Raw genomic sequence first — 21,255 nt, forward strand, 5'->3', positions numbered from 1 at the left:
TTACATTTATTAAAGCTTGCGTTTTTGTGGACTGTTAGCCACTTAAACTGTATTAACATGGTATACTTTAAGAGTCTAGTTTGATGCAATTACTACAGTGATAGGATCTTAGTACATGGCTGCTAATTTGAGACATCATAAAGAAGCATTAGTAATATTCTCATTTGAAGAGATTATGTTCAGTAGGGTTCTGCATACAAGGAGAATATACTCATATAACAGATCTCAAGCATGATATTGAATCAAGCATGACTAGTTGTTCATACTGTGTTGGTCCAGAACAGTACAGAAAATACTGGCTGAAATCCTCTCGCTTTGTATAGGAAGTTGCAACTAGAGTAGGCCCGTCAAATCAGTGGACATTTGGCAAGTCTTCCTCCAAAGGTTCCACTGATTCAACAGACCTACTCTCCTTGTGACGAAAAGCGACGGTTTCATCCACAAATGTGTACCTACTGGCTTTCACTGATCATGCTGAAGGGGGGAAAAGGCAAGGTGACAAACCCTTTGTTTAATGTTTTCTCTATTTTTGGGCTGAATTTTCCCCTTGCTAAGGTGGTAACCTTTGTCATATAAAGACACATTGGATCTCAAATCCAAGCCCCATTTCTCTCCGTGCACTTTTGGAAAGCTTGCTTACTGAATCTCGCTCTCTTTCAGCAAAAAGCAAAAAGTGCTGTTTATATACTGCCCCATAGTGCTTCAAGCACACACTGGGCGGTTTACAAGTGAATTTTGCAGGCTACACATTGACACCCCCCCCCCAGCAAGCTGGGTACTCATTTTACCGACCTCGGAAGGATAGAAGGCTGACTCAACCTTGAGCCGGCTACCTGGGATTGAACCCCAGGTCGTGAGCACAGTTTTGGCTGCAGTACAGCGGTTTAACCACTGTGCCATATTTTTTGTCTTTTTAAAGCACGCATAGTTCACCAAAAACCTTTTATTATTTTACAAGTGGGGACTGAGGGAAGAAGCCATCGTTTTAATGTTATAGAACCCAATGCTGTTGCTGGGTGTTTCTGTGATGTACAAGGGAAAGCAGGTGCTAAACTACTCTTCCCTGCCTCATTGCTAGGCCTTCAGTAGCTCTAGCCTGCTAGCAACCACCACTAACGTGTTCCAGAAAGCCCAGAATTTTCTTTGAGAAGGGATGCTGAAACAGACTCCTGTGATTGGACACAGTTGGGTCATGTGGCTTGAGAACCAAGGCAGCTCCTCTGAATGGGGGAGGGGGAACCATTAGCTCTTTATGAGTAGTGGCAGTTAGTGCCATTGTCTGGCACCAGGTAATTAATGCCTTGTGGAAGCTCAACTTGTACCAAGAGCTCTCTGGTCACCGATCCCCGTCATGCAGGCCGCAGAAGGGAAGCAATTTTTTGATCCTGTCTCTTTTGGGAAGGACCTCATGATAGGTGGGGTGGCAGCAGCCATTTCCAAGACAGCAGTAGCACCCATTGAGCGTGTGAAATTACTGCTGCAGGTTCAGGCCTCATCCAAACAGATCCGTGCTGACCAGCAATACAAAGGCATGATAGACTGCTTTGTCCGCATCCCTAGAGAGCAAGGTAGGTCTTCTCCAATAGGAACCCCCTGCTTTAAATCTTACCTCTGCCATAGACACAAGAGGAAGGGGGGGGGTTTGAGAAAAGCCTCCGCTGTGTCTACCCCTCTTGCAGTGTGGAAAATGATGATTATGGCCTAACTTTGAGGGTGGCTGTAAGTGTTATTAAGGCACACATAGATCTATAATGATGTCTATTTTACTGGTAGTGTAGTTCATATTACATTTGCATCACAGTCTTCTATCCGCGACTTCTAGGCCTTTCATTTTAGGCTTATATGCTTTTCCATACCAGGCCACAATTTGTGTTGCATACGTATTAGCTCAATTTCCAACCAAATTATGGTTATATGTCACCTTCCGTAAGACTTGGTAAAGTGTAGCCCAGATATTATTTGATGGCAATTCTTAGTAACCCACATCAGCTTAGTCAGTAGCAAGGAATGCTAGGCATTGTAGTCTGAACGTGTTTAGAAGGCTGCATTTCACCCACTTCTGCCTTAGAGAATGTGTAATGCCTATAATTTGAAACTTAAAAACCAAACCAGTTCACCAACCAACAAACATATAGCCTGCCCTATTTGATTTATGCATCAAAGACTGGGATTCTGCATAGTTGAAGCTGCAATCCTAAACTTGTTCAAGCTGCAATCCTATACTGTTTGCTGTGAAAAGTATTAAATGCATCAGAGTGAAGTTAATCAACATACTTAGGCCCCTGTTGTCATCTGGGAGTTAATAAACAACAGTAATAAATGACAGTAAAAACATGAGTGAATACACACACACACCTACCTACCTAAATGTGAAATTGAGCTTTTGGAAGTAGAGGATTATATGTTTTGAAAATATTTCAGAAAAATTACTTGATGGACTGTGCCTTGGCCACTTAGAACATAAAAGCTTTGAGTACTTAAATTGAAACATTTTGGTTTCCTTTTAAAATAGTTTTCATGATGAAAATGTTTTTGATCCAACTCTTAATCATGATTTTACTTTCTTTTTATAAAGTCATACTAATTGAAAGCTATTGGATTGGATTAAATTGGGAGAGAGCTATACTTTCATGTGAATGAGCTAAAGCTTTTCTTTTTGTGATAGGAATGATTCCAGTCACTAGTGGGAGGGGTAATGAGAGCAGAGCTCCCATTAGGAGTTCCCAGACCAGGGAACACAAGAATAAAACATCAGTGCATGCAGCAAGTGATCTGAACCAGAGGCCTGAATACTGAAAAATAGATGGGCCCAAAGACCCTCTCCCCATTTCCTTTTCTAAATCTAGCTCATGAGGCTTCTTTCCTTCCTCCTTGTTGAGGTCACTTCCAGTTTGTTCCTCCTAGCTAGGAAATGGTAGCAGCACATAGCTGGTAGCCTGAGCAGGCTTGTATCCAGGTTTAGGGGTTTCTAAAATAAGTTTTAGCCATCTTTCCCCCTATGCTATGCATAAATAAATCCCCTAATGTAATAAAAATTACTTTTTTTGTTTAAAGCCAGTTTCTATAGTAATAATTGTTATCTGCAAGCTTGCATGCTGTGCGTTGGCAATACAAATACCAAATAATGTAAAAGAGCAAAGGACACTTACTTTCATCCTCACCCCATACCTTCTATTTCTTAAAGCACATTATCTTTATACTTGGAAGACCTCACAAGTATTTCAGCTCACATTTTCAAAACTTTGTGGAGCCAAGCCTTCTCTGAAGCTGTGCTTACATTCAAGAGTGAATCCTTTGATGTTTTCAGTCACTTAATGGGCCATTATGGATTTAAAATCCCCAAGTGAACTGCAGTGGTCCGGACTAATAATGTCCCAGATAAGCTTTTATACTGTAAGTTTTTTCTATACATCTAATGAAGCAAATACATCCAAAAAAAAAGAAGAAGCATATGTAATAATAACTTAGTTATAACATGCTATAAGACTGTATGCTACTTTTACTTTAACGCACTGAACAAACACAGCTTCCCTTCTGGAATTTTATATACTGTATTTTGAAATATTTATAGAAATCAAAGTTGGTCGACCCATTATATACATTAGACAACAAAGATTATCTCCTGATGGTTGTTTTCTTGCTTTTCTATGCCTCCAAACAGATGGCTTGTTCTTGTTTTCACTTAAATATCACAGTTTCCTCTCTCCATTGTTCCATTTGCCACAGTTCTAAATGTAGCTTGTAAAAATAAATAGATTCCTATTCTACCCAAGATTACACCAAGCTTTTGCAGAATTTTTTTTTTGCATTTTTTCTTGTTTCTGTAACAATTTCTCACAACAGGTTCACAGTATTTTTCAGTACCTATTATAACTGTGCAGTGAGACCTTTCCTTCTGAGCATTTCAGCATATCCTGCTCTCTTTTAATACAACTTCACCTGTTTCTTATGCAGCACCCTTTATATTCAGAACCCCATCTTGCAACGTACATGTACTGTAGTTTAAATCCAGGTCTGGTGACCTCACACTTTTCTGCTCTTTCAAGTAACTCCCCATAAGACTTTCTTCTTATCACCTTAACTTTTACCCCCTCTCTGAAACTTTTTTTCTCTTATAATCTTATTTCTGTCTAGTTTTCATTTAGTATGGCACTAAAAAGCTGGCACAAGGGGCCCAAAAGAATTATGGTTTGTCTATTAAAAGGATTGAGCCTTGGCCTATTGGAAAGAAGATTCTAAAAAGTTGTTGTAACAAGCTTGGAAGATGTACTGTTTGTTTTCTAGGTTGTTTTTTTGCCTGCAGCTACAGCTTAGGGAAGGGGCAGCCTGACATGAATCCTGGTGACTCAGGGTGGATTTGATTTAAATAAAGAATTGTTTTTCTGATGAGTTCCATTTAAAAAAAAACATATAATACATTATGATAAGCAGATCTACATCAAAGAATGGATCTTTTGCAGGCTTTACAAAGATTATGAACACCAAAAACTTGCTGCATATATGCTTCCAATATCTTCAAAATCTTGTCAAGATTGATTCTAGACCTAAAAAAGTCTTAGTGCCCCCTCTAGTGGAACCTTTAAAAACTGCACTCTGTCACCTCAATAGACCATTGAGAACTGTTGTATTGTGGCAGGTTTAGAGACTTGAGCCCATCACAGCCTGTTAACCTGTGCACTCTTGTTTCCTGCCATTTACTCTCATTTACTCTGGCTCTGTTGATACTACCGAGCATTCTACAATGGATGACCTATACTTCCAACCTCATTGTTGCTTTGTTACCATCTGTTTGCTGGCCCAGGATTTGTTTTAGGGTTCTTGTGTTGTGTTTTTTTTTTTTAATCTGGAATATTTGTACAGATATGTAAAACCATGGTACTTCATTAGAGAATTATAATAAGAATAATATGGGAGTGGAGGTTAGTTGCCTGTCTTCCAGCCTGAAGGGTTACAAACTGTGTAGTATTTTCTTCTGTGAATACCATATAATGCCATGTAATACCATATGCCATGTAATACCATTTTTTCCTTTTTTGTGATTTTTAATGGAGGAGAAAGGAGCAGAAATGTACATTTATTTGGGAACATAGTGTGTTGCATGTTTTGTCCCATTTATAATAATAACTTCGTTTGATTATTTATGGTAGTTTTGGCACTTTTGAGTTGATAGAATCATAGAGTTGGAGGGGTCCTTATCTCTTCCAACTTGCTCCTTAATGTAGCATATCGAGACATAGACCTTGCCTAACAATGTACTCTGCAATCTCTGCTTCAGCTCCTCCAGTGAAAAAGAGTCCACCCTCCTCCCTTGCTGTTTCCATTGTCTAAATTTTTTTACAACCAAGACACTTTCTACAATATTTAGCTAAAATCTACCCTCTTGTAACAATATCTTCTGAACCTTTTCCAGTTTGCAAGTATGGCATCCAGAAATGGACACAATATTCTGGATGAGTACAACAGGAAAAAAACCACATAGATTTCAATCTGCTGCTTTTTTTCCCACTGTCTTCTAATTCTACAATATTAATAACTATTAGATTTTTTATTTTTTTATTTTTTGCTACCTCAAAATAATTTGAATAAATAATGCTGGTCTTCCCAAATGCTTCTGGTTTTGCATGGAGAAACGTGCACAGTCTTTCCTTACCAATTTCTCATACTAAATTCTGTCTTCCTCCTTATAATCAATGAACAAATTTGGAATATATAACAAATTTAGAAGGTGAACAAACTAAACATAACTAGCAAAAGAGTCTAATATTATGAACTTATGCTTGATGAAATTTTATAATGCAGTTTTCCAGACTGGAATTTATTACAGTATTTAGGATTCAGCCATTTCTTTTAATTACTGCTACTACTTTTTGGAAAAGCCCTAAGAGACATAGTAAAATTGGTCTAACTAAAATTACTAGTCACAGAGGCATCTGAAAATAGGCATCCCAAAGTGTACTATGTAATATAAAGGGAAGTTTGCTGTTTATGAGCATTGTCACTGTATCTCTTACCTGATGAGATTCCTTGATGCGCTTGTAAAAGTGGACAGTAAGAGAAATAATATACAGTTCCAGTAGCAACTATTTATGAGAAAATAGACCAGCAGTTGATGCAGGAAAACTATTTCATGAGGTTTTTAGCTGCTTGAAATTATGTGAGAAACTTGAAATGACAACAATAATAATGTAATGTAGTGCAAACTTTTTGAGATAATAACAACCATATTAGTTGCATTTATCTTTTGTTTCTTTAGGATTTCTCAGTTACTGGCGTGGCAACCTTGCCAATGTTATCCGATATTTCCCAACACAAGCCCTAAATTTTGCTTTTAAGGACAAATACAAGCAGATTTTCATGGCGGGAGTGGATAAAGATAAACAGGTAAATGTGGTGTAATACTTGATTTACTAAAGCACAAAACACAGCCCAATCCTTTCAGCTTCATTCAGTCATGTGGAAGTGAGTAGATCTGGGTATTCTTTCAGATTATTACTGGCACAAATTTCAGCAGGCAGCATGTGGAAGAAATATTGGCTGGCATCCTAAGTTGCTCTCTGCCAGGAGCATCCTCTGAGCAGTGTTCCAGTCATAGAACAATGCCATCATCAGAAGGGCAGAGGGGGAGAGGAGTCTCACTGATTTCCCTTTGTTTCCCTCTCCTTCCAAAATATGGTTTGGAGGGCTGTGGGGGCCTGTATAGAATGGAAGAGTGAGCAGCAGGAAGAGAAGTGAATCCGCAGAAACTGCTTCCTCCTCATCTCACTGGATCTCAGTGCTTCTATTTATGGAAGCCTAGTTTTGTTGCTGTATATTGCTGATACATTTTAAATTGTTTTATTTTACTTGCTGTTAACCGCCCAGAGTAGTCAATGACTAGATGGGAGGGATATAAATATAATAAACAAACAAACAAACAGTTCGGATATGAACCATTGGCTTACGATTATAGGTTTCTGCATCCACATTCACAGTTAAATGGTGAAGGGGTTTGATAGTTACTTCCATAACGTTCATGCATATCAAGTTGTGAGGGATGTCCTTCTGGGGATCTGCAGGCAAGAGAAAAACCTCATGATGAACAGCACAGAAGGAGGAGAAATTTGGATTTGTGGCTTTAAAGCCTGGGCACTGTCCCCACCTATTCCCAGCTGGTGATGGAGCTCATAGGCTAGGTGGAAAGATGCCTGTATGCACTGAAAAGCCAGGAGTAAGAAGAGTAGGGACTAGAGTTGCCAGCTCTCAAGGTGCCGTCTGAAGTAGCAGGGCATTGCTATGATTCTTCCAAGTCTGGCAGAGAGGCAATCTCAGGGCCGATGTTCCTGGAGGTAGAGGAAATATGATTTTATTGTATGCAAGTAGCTTTAATATCTAGATGCTCAGTTACTTCCACACCCAACTGGCTTAACACAAACATGTTTGTATATATCTTATGCTCATAGTGTTTCTGTAAGAGGGTGTAATGTAGTTCGCAATATTTCTTACTTTCTTGTGCACTCACTCATGAAGATACAATAAATCATAGAAGTGAGTACTCCCACTCACATTTCATAAATATTTCAGTGTATCTTTTCATGTGATAACACTGAAGAAATGACACCTGGGTACAATGTAAAGCAGTGAGTATACAGCTTGTATAACAGTATACTGTACTGTAAATGTGCACTGCCCCCTCAAAATAACGCAACACACAGCTATTAAGGTCTAAACCGCTGGCAACAAAAGTGAGTACACCTCTAAGTGACAATGTCCGAATTGGGCCTAAGTAGCCGTTTTCCCCCCCTGGTGTCATGAGACCCGCTAGTGTCACAAGTCTCAGGTGTGAAGGGGGAGCAGGTATTATTGCTCTCACTCTCTCACACTGGTCACTGGAAGCTCTACATGGCACCTCATGGTAATGAACTATCTGAGGATCTGAAAAAACAAATTGTTGCTCTACATAAAGATGGCCTAGGCTATAAGAAGATTTCCAAAACCCTGAAATTGAGCTGCAGCACAGTGGCCAAGACCAGGCAGTGGTTTAACAGGGCAGGTTCCACTCATATCAGGCCTCTCCGTTGTTTACCAAATAAGTTGAGTGCCCATGCTCGGCGTCATATCCAAGGGTTGGCTTTGGAAAATAGTCGTATGAGTGCTGTCAGTATTGCTGCAGAGGTTGAAGGGGTGGGGTGGGGGTCAGCCTGTCAGTGTTCAGACCATACACTGCACACTGCATCAAATTGGTCTCCAGGGCTGTCATCCCAGAAGGAAGCCTTTTCTAAAGATGATGCACAAGAAAGCCTGCATACGGTTTGCTGCAGACAAGCAGACTAACGACATGGATTTCTGGAACCATGTCCTGTGGTCTGATGAGACCAAGATAAACTTATTTGGTTCAGATGGTGTCAAGCATGTGTGGCAGCAACCGGCTGAGGAGTACAAAGTGTGTCGTGCCTATAATCAAGCATGGTAGTGGGAGTGTCATGTTCTGGGGCTGCATGAGTGCTGCCGGCACCGGGGAGCTACAGTTCATTGAGGGAACCATGAATGCCAACATTTACTGTGACATACTGAAGCAGAGCATGCTCCCCTCCCTTCAGAGACTGGGCCACAGGGCAGTATTCCAACATTATAAATGCACCTCCAAAATGATCACTGCCTTGCTAAAGAAGCTGAGGGTAAAGGTGATGGACTGGCCAAGCATGTCTCCAGACTTAAACCCTATTCAGAATCTGTGGGGCATCCTGAAATGGAAGGTGGAAGTGTGCAAGGTCTCACATCCACCAGCTCTGTGATGTCATCATGGAGGAGTGGAAGAGGACTCCAGTGGCAACCTGTGAAGCTCTGGTGACCTCTGTGCCCAAAAGGGTTATGGCAGTGCTGGAAAATAATGGTGACCACACAAAAATATGGACACTTTGTGCCCAATTTGGACATTGTCACTTAGGGGTGTACTGTACTCACTTTTGTTGCCAGTGGTTTAGACATGAATGGCTGTGTGTTGCGTTATTTTGAGGGGACAGCACATTTACACAGTGAATATACAAGCTGTATATTTACTGCTTTACATTGTAGCCAAGGGTCATTTCTTTAGTGTTGTCACATGAAAAGATATACTAAAATATTTATGAAATGTGAGGGGGTGTATTCACTTCTGTGATATGCTGTATGCTTTTGGCAATTCTACACAAGTGCCCTTCCCCATAAATTCCTCTAGTCTCAAGTTTTGACCTTGAAATCCCAGGGGATGAGAAGCTGCTTACTTGGCAAGCTTCTTAGAAATATGCAGTCGGGCCCAGAATGCAATTTGATGTAGGGCAAGTAAGAGGAATGCTGCTGTCACAGCCTGTGAGCCGCCTTAATCCACATGCCCTGGTAAGCTGTAACACAGGGACTAAAGAGAACCACCCATTGACCTGACAGTGAGCTTTCCACCAGCCCCAGTGGTAATATAGGGCCTCAAAAACTCCTCACGTGCCATTTATGCTTTAGTTAATGATGTGCAGGATGCAAGTGTGAGCAAGAATGACTGGGATCACTGCACTTGCTTAGGTTCATTTAAATACCTGTATGAGAGCTTTCCCCCCTCTCCCACAGTTCTAACTTGCTGTATTAACTGGTTAGCCAGGTATTACTTGAATTCTGTGTGCATTCATGGTTTCTTCTCATGCCAGTTCCCACAAACAGCTGGCCCAGGAGCAATTCTGGCCTTTGTTTGCCCCACCCACCTCATTCACATCATAACGTCCTACTCCCTAGTCTCCAGTTTTGAATGCTGCAGACCTGGCAACTGTAAATGCTGATTACATACAATGTTATGCTTAAAGAGCAATATCACAGTGCTTGTAGAGATTGATTTCCTCCCTGAATTAAGCCAGGAAATTAGGTAGTCATGGTAGCCTGGTGCATTAAGCCACGATGATTTCTCCTTCTAACTGGAGCAATTCAACTTCACCATCTATTTGATGAGCTTGCCAAACCTGTTTGACATGTCCTGTGGGATGCACAGGCATGAAGTAATTTGGAAATGGTTGTCTGCTTATAGTACTCATGGCACTGATTAATGCTTCCCCAATTCTGCCTTTTCAGTCTGTAAATGGTATATGAACATATTTTTAAAAGTCATTATAAATAGCCTTCAATGGGAAATAAACTTGAAAAGGTTGCCTTTGTGATCCGTATTGATACTATTCATCACTCAGTGAGTACAACATACTGTGATAACATTTATGCCCAAAAAAGCCATCACTCCTATCTTAATATTTTTTCAATTATGAAAATTCAATTTATTTTGGATTGTGATTTAAAAAAACAGGGAAAGGCAATTGTGGCCTTCCAGCCCTAATTATGTTGGGATGAAAAGGGTTGCAGTCCAACGTTTGGGATGCCATAACCTGTCCACTTTTTTAAAACAGTCATCTGCAGTGATATCTGTGATTGTAGAATCCAACTGAATTGTCACTACTTGTAATGGAGTATATTGAGGTTCTGAGGCAATTATGAACATGCTAACTATGTATTTCTGGTTCCTACAATTCCTTCGCCACATGATCATTTAGATAGGAGTCTTTATTGTGGAGAAATATGAATGTATAAATTAATTCTTAGTAATGAGATAAAATAATATATGCTTATGTGTTGGTCAGCCCTGACTTTCTGCTGTTTCAGAAGAGGGAGCACATCAACAACACAGAAAGCATGATATTTTCTGATCCATACATTGTACAGTAGCTATACATTAGGACATTTTATTGCTATATAATATATATATTTTAATTCATCCATGGAATTTTAAGAGCCTCTTTCCCTAAAATCTCCAGCTTTATTTTTTTTTTCTTCTAATGCTGGTATTCGCAAACATGGACATCAGATGTTCTTTGATTTCAGTTCCAAAAAGCCTTTCTGGCAAAGCCAGTGGTCAAGAATTCTGGAAAGTGTAGTTCAATATTATCTGGGGCCCCACTTTTGAGACCAGTTTTCTAATGCTTAGTGCATTGTCAGAAACTTAATTTCTAAAATAGTGGTGTTTCGTGTTGAATGCTTTGTTCAGGCACTGCCAAATTCTCTCCTTTTGGTTTGAATACCTTGCACTGCCTGCTCATTTCTGCCAATTTTGAATGAATTAATATATGAGCCTTTTGAATCCATCTTGCTCTAGAAAAACGTAAAATACAGTTTGAAAGATTCTGCTTTAGAAATGAGGCAGGATGTAAATATCTTTTTGTTTCTTTTATATCATGTCAGAACTTTTTCTAGAACTAATATGCTATGAATAGTTGCAATAAAAATCTCCAAATACGGTAATTTAACAAAATGCATTTTTATTTCCAGAGTCACATCCAGTTCAAGATGGCTGTGCAATATGTCCCACTGAAACCAATAAAATAAATATGTTGCAATGAGTTCAGATCTCATTTCAGTTGGATTTAATTTTTACTAACATAAAGTGTATTGACGCCACAGTGGGGTAATATTTGTTGCACATTGCTTTGTAGAATATAAATCATAGCTTGGATTAGCTACATTTTATTTGCACTGAAGACATATTCAAGTTTGAATATGAAACTAAATGCCAAATATGAAATTTCCAAAAAAATGTAAAGCAAAAGAAACACACACAAATAAAACCCTCTTCCTTAAAAGTGCAGTTTCACTAAGTACTGTATTCAAATCTCTGCAAAGAATTTGCATTGGAAAGTACAAACCTAAACCTTGTTTTACACATGACTTGTGCAACTTTAGTATGGCTGTCGCTCTATACAAAGTTATGAAAATGTATGAGGAACAAATTCTAATCTTAAATCCACACATCTGAGCACATTTTTTTCATTTCCAGTTTGGGAGGTGGTTCATTTCAAATCTGGCTTCTGGTGGAGCAGCTGGAGCAACATCAATGTGTGTAGTATATCCGTTAGATTTTGCACGAACTCGATTAGGTGCTGACATTGGAAAAGGTAAGGACATTGTTTTACAAATTTTTTCGGACTGTGTTCATCCTGGCAGTTTGCTTTTAATTTGTCAAAAGCTACTCTGTGACTGAAATCCTGATGCTTAGTGTTGTAAATCACAACTACTTTAGGCCCATTGAATCAGTGGATATTTGATTAATCCATTCCTCTGCTCCATTAACTCAGTAGTACTACTTTAGTTGCAATTTCCTATGCTAAGCAACAGGATTTCAGCCACTGTGATGTGTAGAAAGGGCAAAGTCTATTTTGGAGCTGAGAGGGGGTGCTCCTAACATTGTGTGTGTGTGTGTGTGTGTTTAGTCGTTTAGTCATGTCCAACTCTTCGTGACCCCATGGACCAGAGCACGCCAGGCCCCCCCATCCTCCACCGCTTCCCGGAGTTGCCTCAAATTCATGTTGGTTGCCCCAATGACACTGTCCAACCATCTCATCCCTAACGTTAGAATAGTCTTGAATTGGACTTAAGTTACATCTGTCCAACATCCTCCTGCCTACAGTAGCCAACAAGCTACAAAGTCTACAAGCATGGCATTCACCATTTGTAGCTTCCCAGCATGAGATAGTCTGAAGCAAATTGCTCTCAATTGGAAGTTCCACATAACTCTTACACTTGGGTACCACGAGTTTGGAAATGAAAATGGGGCCACTCAAAAATAAGAGGAACTTGAGCTAACTGAGAAGACTCCCAATCTTTGTTAAAACATTTCAGATGATCTAATGGACACATGAACTACTGCTTATAATTTGTAGTAAGTATTCTGGTTTGGTTTAACGTTGTGGGGTGGATGTGCACTATGAGGTTACAAAAATTACCTCACAATAAAAAGGGATGTTTCCGTAGGAAGAAAGGGAAAAAAACACAATTTCTGCTTCTGACTTTTCATCCTCACACTATCCTTATAGCTCTATAATAATCAGTTCAGATCTAGTCCCAAACATGAACCCCATGGGGACATAAGAATGGCTTATACAAGATCAAAACATTTCTCCATCTATTCCAGTATTGTCTATGGTTGTGGCAGGGTGGACTAGGTAGTGGTTTACCCTGGTTTTTAAAAAATATCATTTACCAATCAATTCAGCAGATGACAGTTTTCCATCAACATATTTTATTTACATTTGCCAGCTGAAACTCAGAGCACTCTGAGGCTGCTGTCAAGAAATCACCAGCATAATCACTAATCAGCACTGGATGGAATCTCAGGGTATTGCTATGCTCCAGTGGCCTAGAGATGGGAATGAACTGCTGGTTTCTGCAGTTTGTAATGGCTCATTCTTTGGACATAGAGGTGTTCTGTGGGTGTGCCCTGCTTCCTCTGGTGGGCATCCATAGGCTCCCCTGCTCTGCCTCTGAGTGGGTATCCACTGGAGGAGGCGGGGGAGGGAAGCTGGGATACCTGCGGGGCACCTGTGCATCTGAATAATAAACCATTACAAACTACTGAACAAATGGTTCATGCCCATCAGGAGACATCTCGGGGCAAGAAGAGTCAGAGGCAGACAAATGTTGACTTCTGTAAATCAAATGGCTTTATTGCCCCAGTGGTTCACTGATCTGTGTTGCTACAAATGGTATGTTGGGCCCAACAATGTATAATCATGTGCTCTCTCTCCAGTTCCCTCCTCTTGCTCTCTATTTTCTGGTGCACAAATGTCAGGCACATCATACTCCCTAGAGCAAGACACAGAATAGAGCCCTGGTATCACAACTCACGAGTCTTATTGTCCAAGCCTTTGTGCCAGCAGCAATCTAACCAAGCACTCCTTAATCCCAATCTTTGCCAGCTTTATCACAGGGCCAACCCCCTAGTTTCAACATTTGACCTTTAAATCTTAGGATGTGAGATGCTTCCGATTTGATGTCTCTGTTACCAAACTGCATGATCTGAGACCAGAAGGGAAAATTGATCATTCTGTGTGTATGTAAATGTGAATATATGTATATGGAAGAGGTAAAGATGGAGAATATAGAATGATCTTGCCTGCCTACATTTTGCATTTGGTCCCATCCATAACTGGCAAGTGGATCTCAGAAGTTTATTCCCCAAAATCTGCAGCTCTTACACAGAAAGGTTCCAAATACGTTGCTTGTTCTTTTTAGCTTGATCTTACCAAGGTCTCGGACAGACCTCTATTTGATCACCTACTATCAGATCTTTTAAATCAGAGAGAAGGGCACTGGAGGAAAGAAAAGAATGTATTCTTTTTCCTTAGCCCATGCCTCCCAAACACCACCACTCCTCATCACAAGACTTGAACAGGTCATCAGAGCTCCTTTTTCAGCTTACATGAATACAGAACAGACCACTCTTGTTTAGGGGCTGGGAAGGAAGCATTGCAACATTTTGTTAAAGATCTCATTTGTTGTCAGAATTCCTCTTGTCCTATAAAGGTGCTGTTAAGGGGCCAGACAAACGGTGCATGTGTGGAGTCTGTATCTGATTTTAAAGAAGAATTGCTGCTCCTTGAGGTGTCCAGGACCAACAATTGTCTCTCTTCATGGTTAGAAAAAAAAATGGGTAAATTAGATTGTGGGGTCCATGTTGGGGAATTGTATGGAAAAAATGGGTGAGCTTCATATGGCCCATGATTTAGCCAACATGGATACTGTATGGTACCCTGAGTCATGGGTAGTTCCAGTTATTGTATTTCTTTATATAGATGTAATGAATGCCTGAGTGGTGGTTCTCAGTCCCAGATTTGTCTGTTCACTGGAAGAGATTGAAAGACATACTGTTGAACTAAAACTACTTTCAACTGAAGTTATCATATATATTTTTCAGATCAAATTTTGCAATGTATAGGGGAAGTTTCCTTAAAATTGTAGCTCTGATTTCTGAAAAGGGGATACATACAAATAATTAGCTTTTTCTATATCTTTCAGTAAATAGCAAATTATGTCTCTCATGATAAAAAAGGGTTAAAGCTATTGCTTATCTACACCTCCTCACTTTAGCTCTTTTCATTATTTCTAAATCTGTGATCTATTTACCAAACTTCATTCCCCTCCCCCCCTGTTTTTTTGGTCAGGTCCTTCAGAGCGACAGTTCTCGGGCCTTGGTGACTGCATTGCTAAAATTGCAAAAAAAGATGGAATTACTGGCTTATACCAAGGATTTGGAGTTTCAGTACAAGGGATCATTGTATACAGGGCATCCTATTTTGGATGTTATGATACCATAAAAGTAAGTTTTCTGATCAAAGCAACAACTTGCAATCAAAAATTGATAGTTTATATGCAACTTTCTATTATGCATTTATTCATCTTTTGTTAGACTAGCCTTGTTTGCTGTGTCATTATTAATTTTGTTTGATAAATTGGGAATGGAGACTTAAAGAGTTTAAGACACACTCATAGTTGTTCTGTGTTTGATGGTGCTACTTGTTAGCTGTTTCTATATACTTATTGCCCCAATTCAGTGTTCCCCAACCCAGCCCCCTGCAGTTGTTAGGACAGCTCCCATTATTCCTAATCCCTAAACTTGCTTGGTCTTAGTAGCAATTGCAGTCAGAAACAGCTTTGGGAGACAGGCTAGGGAATGACAAATAAATGTACTGTACTAGTCAGGTGATGTGATCTGAAGCTTTTTTGGGCATAGTGACTAACTTGGTTGACTTCAGGTGAGGAAGCAGATTCATGCATACATTGTTTATAGACATGTACAGTAGGACTCCCGTATTCACGGGATCAGTATCTGCAGTTTCACTTATCCGTGATCTGAAAATATTAAAAACATTAAACAAAAAAATCCAGAAAAAAACCATTTTCACATGTATTACCAGAACTGGCCACTAGAGGGAGCCAGAAATGCTATGAAGACTTGTTAATGAAGATCACACTGCATGGTAACTGCCCCCTCTAGTGGCCAGTGCTGGTAATGCATATGAAATTATTTTTTCCTGTTCCTCCCCATTTCACAATGCCATATATAGGGCAATCACTATTATTCATGGTTTTCAGTATCCATGATGGGACTTGGAGCCAATCCCCAGCAAATACGGGGTCCTACTGCATTGCCACCATAGAATTATATGTAGCAGCCATTACTGTCAGCATCTTAGCATCTTTATTGGAGATGAGGATGCACTTGGTATTAGTTAGGCCATGAATATAAATGACTCACAGAGGAGGCCTGTGTAAGTTTTTTTTCCAAAAGTAAATTCCTTTGGTGAGTATCTTATTGCTAATGTCAGCCAGAACAGACATATTGGATCAAATAATTGGATCAAAATGCCATTGCATTTACACCAGCAGAAATGACCAATTATATCCACTGTGCCTGGGGATTTAAATAATTCTAGGGAACCCCACCCTGCAAGTTCCCTGTTGTTTGCATGCCAAATTTCAAGAACATATGTTTCATGATATTGGAAATGTGGCATGACAGACACGTGTTTACTCTTTTCATCTTATAGATTATTTTGCTAGCCTTGTTCAGCATCTTTAATACATAAAATGAAAGAGTGAATCTTTAAATTATATTAAAAATGTTAAGCAATCTATTCTTCAATATACAAAGGATACAGGAAATGTTGGAGGAATATGATCACTTTACCTTATCTGTTTTATGTTTATATTTCCTGCTCAAGCTGAAGATTTCTTATTTATGTTTTTCCTTTCTTAGGGAATGCTGCCAAATCCAAAAGAAACACCATTTATTGTCGCCTTTGCAATTGCCCAAGCTGTGACTGTATTTTCTGGGATACTATCTTATCCTTTTGATACTGTCAGAAGACGCATGATGATGCAGGTGAACCTATTGAACAAGTGTTGCATTGTATATATGTCGCCACTAATATATATTGCCCCTTCTTATGCTTTGGTTCTGCTTTTTGCATTATAACTCTCTCCTTCTTGTACTTTCCCCCAAAACACATGATTTCACATTGTTATAGTATACATACTCTGTTTCCCTGAAAATAAGACAGGCTCTTATATTAATTTTTGCTCCAAAACACATTAGGGCTTATTTTTCAGGGGTGTTTTATTTTTCTCATGTACAACCATCTACATTTATTCAAATGCAGTCATGTCATCATCTTCTGGTTGCTGCACAATGGTGGAGGGCAGGGTTTCACTTAACTAGGGCTTATTTTTGGAGTAGGACTTATATTACAAGCATCCTGAAAAATCATACTAGGGCTTATTTTCAGATTAGGTCTTATTTTAGGGGAAACAGGGTAGGACTTGGCCTGAAAATACAGTGTTAGGGTTATAGGAAATTGCTTTCACAGAGTCATACTATAGAGTCATACTATTGGTACACGCACATCAAAATTATTTACACTGTCTGTTAACAGCTCTTCAGAGTTTCAGGCAGGAGTCCCTTCTAGTCCTATTGGATGAATATATCCACTGCAGTTTTTTGGTAGGAGGGCTGAATAGAGGTTTGTGAGCATACGAGCCACTGCAACACACATGCACATTTTAATTTTGTGTCTGTGCACACATGCTTTAAGCCTTTATAACACATTCAGTGGTATTTTTTAAAAAAACAATGTTAGTACACACCACCCTGAATGTATGTGGAATGAGGGGATTTTAGGGGGGAAAGGACCTAAGTACCCAGCTTGCTGGGGGGACAATGTGTAGCCTTTATAATTAAAATTGTAAACCGCCCGGAGAGTGCTTGTAGCGCTATGGGGCGGTATATAAGTCCAATAAATAAATAAAATAAATAAAATAAATAAATAAGAAGAGGAAGGCACCAACAATATGTAAGAATATAAAGTGTCCATATGTTGTAGAAAAAGTTGCCTCAAAGACTCTGTAGAGATTTGCAGTTGGGTTTGGCAGATGTGGAGAGGGGAAAAAGGCTCCCCTTGGTGAGGCTTGGGGATTCTAAAGAGGCCTAAATGGGTCATTTTTACTTTTCACATTGCTGTTGGCCACCTTTTTGCATCTATTAAAATAATTTTTCCATCTGATGGTTGTTGTGGGTTTTTCAGGCTCTTTGGCCGTGTTCTGAAGGTTGTTCTTTCTGACGTTTTGCCAGTCTCTGTGACCAGCATCTTCAGAGGAACTCTGTCCATGAGCCCAAAAAACCCACAACAACCATCAGATCCCAGCCGTGAAAGCCCTCGAGAATAAATCTTTCCATCTCTTGGATTTTGAATTGTATGCATATTCTCTTGGAGCTCCGTATTTGGTGTATAGGAAAAAAAAGCCCTGGCAATATGTGTGAGAAAAAGCCTAGCTGGATATGCAACTACCATTTCTGTATACAGTATGTTAGAATATATAAATGAATTTAGGGTTAGAGAAACAGAGCATCCTCTCCTCACCCCGCCAGAAATACTAGGGATTGAAACTGGAATCTATCCAGTTGTTTCTGTCAGTTTTTAAGTGCTAAAGCCAGTTGTTATTCCCATGAGAGCAGGCCTGCTGAATTAATAGATCTAATGGCAACATTTATCCATTGATTCAGTGGGTCCACTCTAGTTGCAATTAACTGGATTTAACCCTAGGTTTTCTGTAGCTCTATTCTGTCCTTCTCTAGCATGTAGAGACCAAAAGCACTGAAAAAAGCACAGCAATTGCTCCCCCCCCCCCATTGTGAAACACACAAAAGAAAAATTCTGAAGAAGGGGAGTTTCTGTGTGAATCAGAAAACAAAAAGAACATGCAAAAACAGGGTTTTGGTTTGTGCAGAGGTAGGGATTACCCAGATTCAGCCATGTCCCCCTGTTCAGGCTATCACTCTCGGATGTTGAATGCAACAAGGGGGATAGGGTTAGTGTACTCACCTCATACAGCATGGGCTCTTCTTCCTTAGATAAGTAAGACTGATTGGGCTTGACAGTCATGTGAACACAAAAACAGAATAACTGGTACAGTACTCATGCTTTTATTTTTCAAAACGCCCCTCCTGAAAATATATACATAATCTTATACTGTATTGTCAGTGGTCCCCAACCTTGGGCCTCCAGATGTTCTTGGACTTCAACTCCCAGAAATCTTGGCCAGCAGAGGTGATGGTGAAGGCTTCTGGGAATTGTAGTCCAAGAACACCTGGAGGCCCAAGGTTGGTGACCACTGCTTTATGTAACATGAACATTCTAAAGAAATGTGTCTGTTTGGGAGGAGGTAGTAAATGTTTAAAATGTGAAGACCTATGGTATCTAATTTTCATTACACGTTTTCACGTGCTCATATGTTTAAAACATTTTAAAGGTTAAGAAATATTTAGATTTTTTATTAAAAAACTCAGCTTTTCATTTACTGAATCTGGTATTCCTCAATATGACACTTGAAATCTCCAGATGCAAGGAAACCAAACCTTTGAAAAATCTGAAGATTTTTGTACACTGGCATGAATATGATGAACACTCCTTCCTTTCCCTTGTGTGAACTTTAGTAAAAACTCACTGAAGAACAATGCTCCAAAAGCATGCTGCAGACATGCTTGCTTCCAAGACCAGCTTGCTTCAGAATGCCCTGAGGAAAGAAGTGACCTCATTTAATTCTGAAGCTTAAGAGAAACATCACAAGAAGATCATTGACTTGCTAAATTTAGCAGCAGAGAGCTAAGTCAGGGTAATATTTTCTCATTAGGGTTCTTATACCAAACAGAGGCAAAATTAGAGATAAGCATTTCCCTGACTTGTTATATTAAAAAAATCTAATATTGTAGAATAAGCACCACTTTTTATATATATACATTACACCAAATGTGTCTAAATTCTTTCCAATACAGAGTGGAGAAGTTGAACGTCAGTACAAAGGAACTATTGACTGCTTTGTCAAAATATACAGCCAGGAAGGAACAAATGCTTTCTTTCGGGGAGCCTTCTCAAACGTTCTTCGTGGGACAGGAGGTGCTTTGGTCCTGGTCCTATATGACAAAATTAAGGCATTTCTTAATATTGATCCTTCATTAGGCAAATCTTCTGACTAAAGCGCTTATAAAGAACTGACTTGATCTGCATCGTGCACAGAGACAGAATTTTTGCCATTTTGAAAATAGTTATTCATTATTGTACTGAGCTGTAGCAACAGTCAACAATTTTGCATAGATCTGCTAATTCTGTATTTAATCTACTGATTTTAAAGCAGTTAAAGCATGATTTGTTTCCTTTCATAAAGAGTTTTGTTTACTTGTTTCATTTCTTCCTCATTGTTTTCAAATACCAGGGTTCACATTATAGTCTCTTCCTGTGTCTTTCATTTTCACTATCATGTAAAACCAAGATTGCTGCTATTTTATGTGAAAGGTGGGCAGCTAGGATAGAGGCACCATTAATAGCCTGGTGAAAACCTTCTGCTGTAATCCATTTATGAACAAGCTGAATCCAGGTTTCCTGAAGTCTAAAACATCTGGAGTACCAAAGGTTGTCACCCTGGTTCTAGAATTTTCATTTTTTCTATGTTCAGGATATGAAAGAAGGCAAAATAACTCTGTTAAGGCTAGCAATTTAATAAATAAATATTTATTTATTTATTTATTTATTTTTATTTATTTATTTATTTATGGGGGTGGGCACTCTCTCAGGGTCCCCAGGAGGAAGGTGTCCAAAGAAAATCTTAATTGATGAGTGGATCTGTGTAGTAGGCAGTCCTTAGAAATCCCAGCCTTTCAGAATTCAAAAGGCCTGAAGCAGCCTGAAACTAAACCTCTGTGAACTGGCAGCCAGTGAACTTACATTTTTATTGTAGTGGCACTGTGGTGAAACTGCAGTACTGCAGACAAGACTCTGCTGACAACCTGAGTCTGTCCTGATGGGTTCAGGTAGTTGACTCATGGTTGAACAATGAACTGTAAAAGGAGTCAGGGATCAGCAGGGGGTGGATTCAAAGGAAGGGGGGCTGTGGGCTATGGTGCAGATCAAACCATATCAGACTGAGGGGACACTGGATGCCGGCATCAAAACAATCCACAGTCTCTGTGTGATCACTTAATTCAAATAGAAGCATAAAATGGGCTATCAGTCAAGCCATTGCCAGTGTAGTTGCAATCTTTTAAAAAAATGTTTTCTGCCCTTTCATAAAACAATAAGGGTGCTTTGATCCAAAACAATAAAACAAGGGTTCGCAAGTAGCCAATATGTTTAGTAGGATCAACTATAAATTCAGAAAACATACAAGCTTTTGAATTTTCCACAGTACTTAGCAGTCTAAATAAAAGAGAAAAAAGGGGTTAAAAGCCCAACAGTGTATAAAAACATATTATGTTCAAGCTGAACAACTGATTTCTAAAACCAATACTGGTTCAAAATAGAAAACTAAGCAAGAAAAAAAATCTGTCATTCAACAAATGGTGAGAACATGGAAATTCATCCTGTGCTAGCCAGCGAGACTGGAAGAGAATTG

The 21,255-nt window shown here is 39.4% G+C and overlaps 1 protein-coding gene across 1 annotated transcript; it reads left to right on the forward strand.

Moving 5' to 3' along the window:
• The first annotated feature begins 1,216 nt into the window (after positions 1–1,216).
• Positions 1,217–20,097, forward strand: SLC25A31 (solute carrier family 25 member 31). The gene is made up of 6 exons (XM_020781548.3): positions 1,217–1,568; positions 6,254–6,381; positions 11,813–11,930; positions 14,976–15,130; positions 16,571–16,696; positions 19,643–20,097. Exons 1-6 carry the CDS (start codon positions 1,352–1,354, stop codon positions 19,841–19,843), a joined length of 945 nt encoding a protein of 314 aa, XP_020637207.1. The 5' UTR covers positions 1,217–1,351; the 3' UTR covers positions 19,844–20,097.
• The last annotated feature ends 1,158 nt before the right edge of the window (positions 20,098–21,255 follow it).

This window comes from Pogona vitticeps, chromosome 5 (genome assembly GCF_051106095.1).
Source record: "Pogona vitticeps strain Pit_001003342236 chromosome 5, PviZW2.1, whole genome shotgun sequence".
Lineage (NCBI taxonomy): Eukaryota > Metazoa > Chordata > Lepidosauria > Squamata > Agamidae > Pogona > Pogona vitticeps.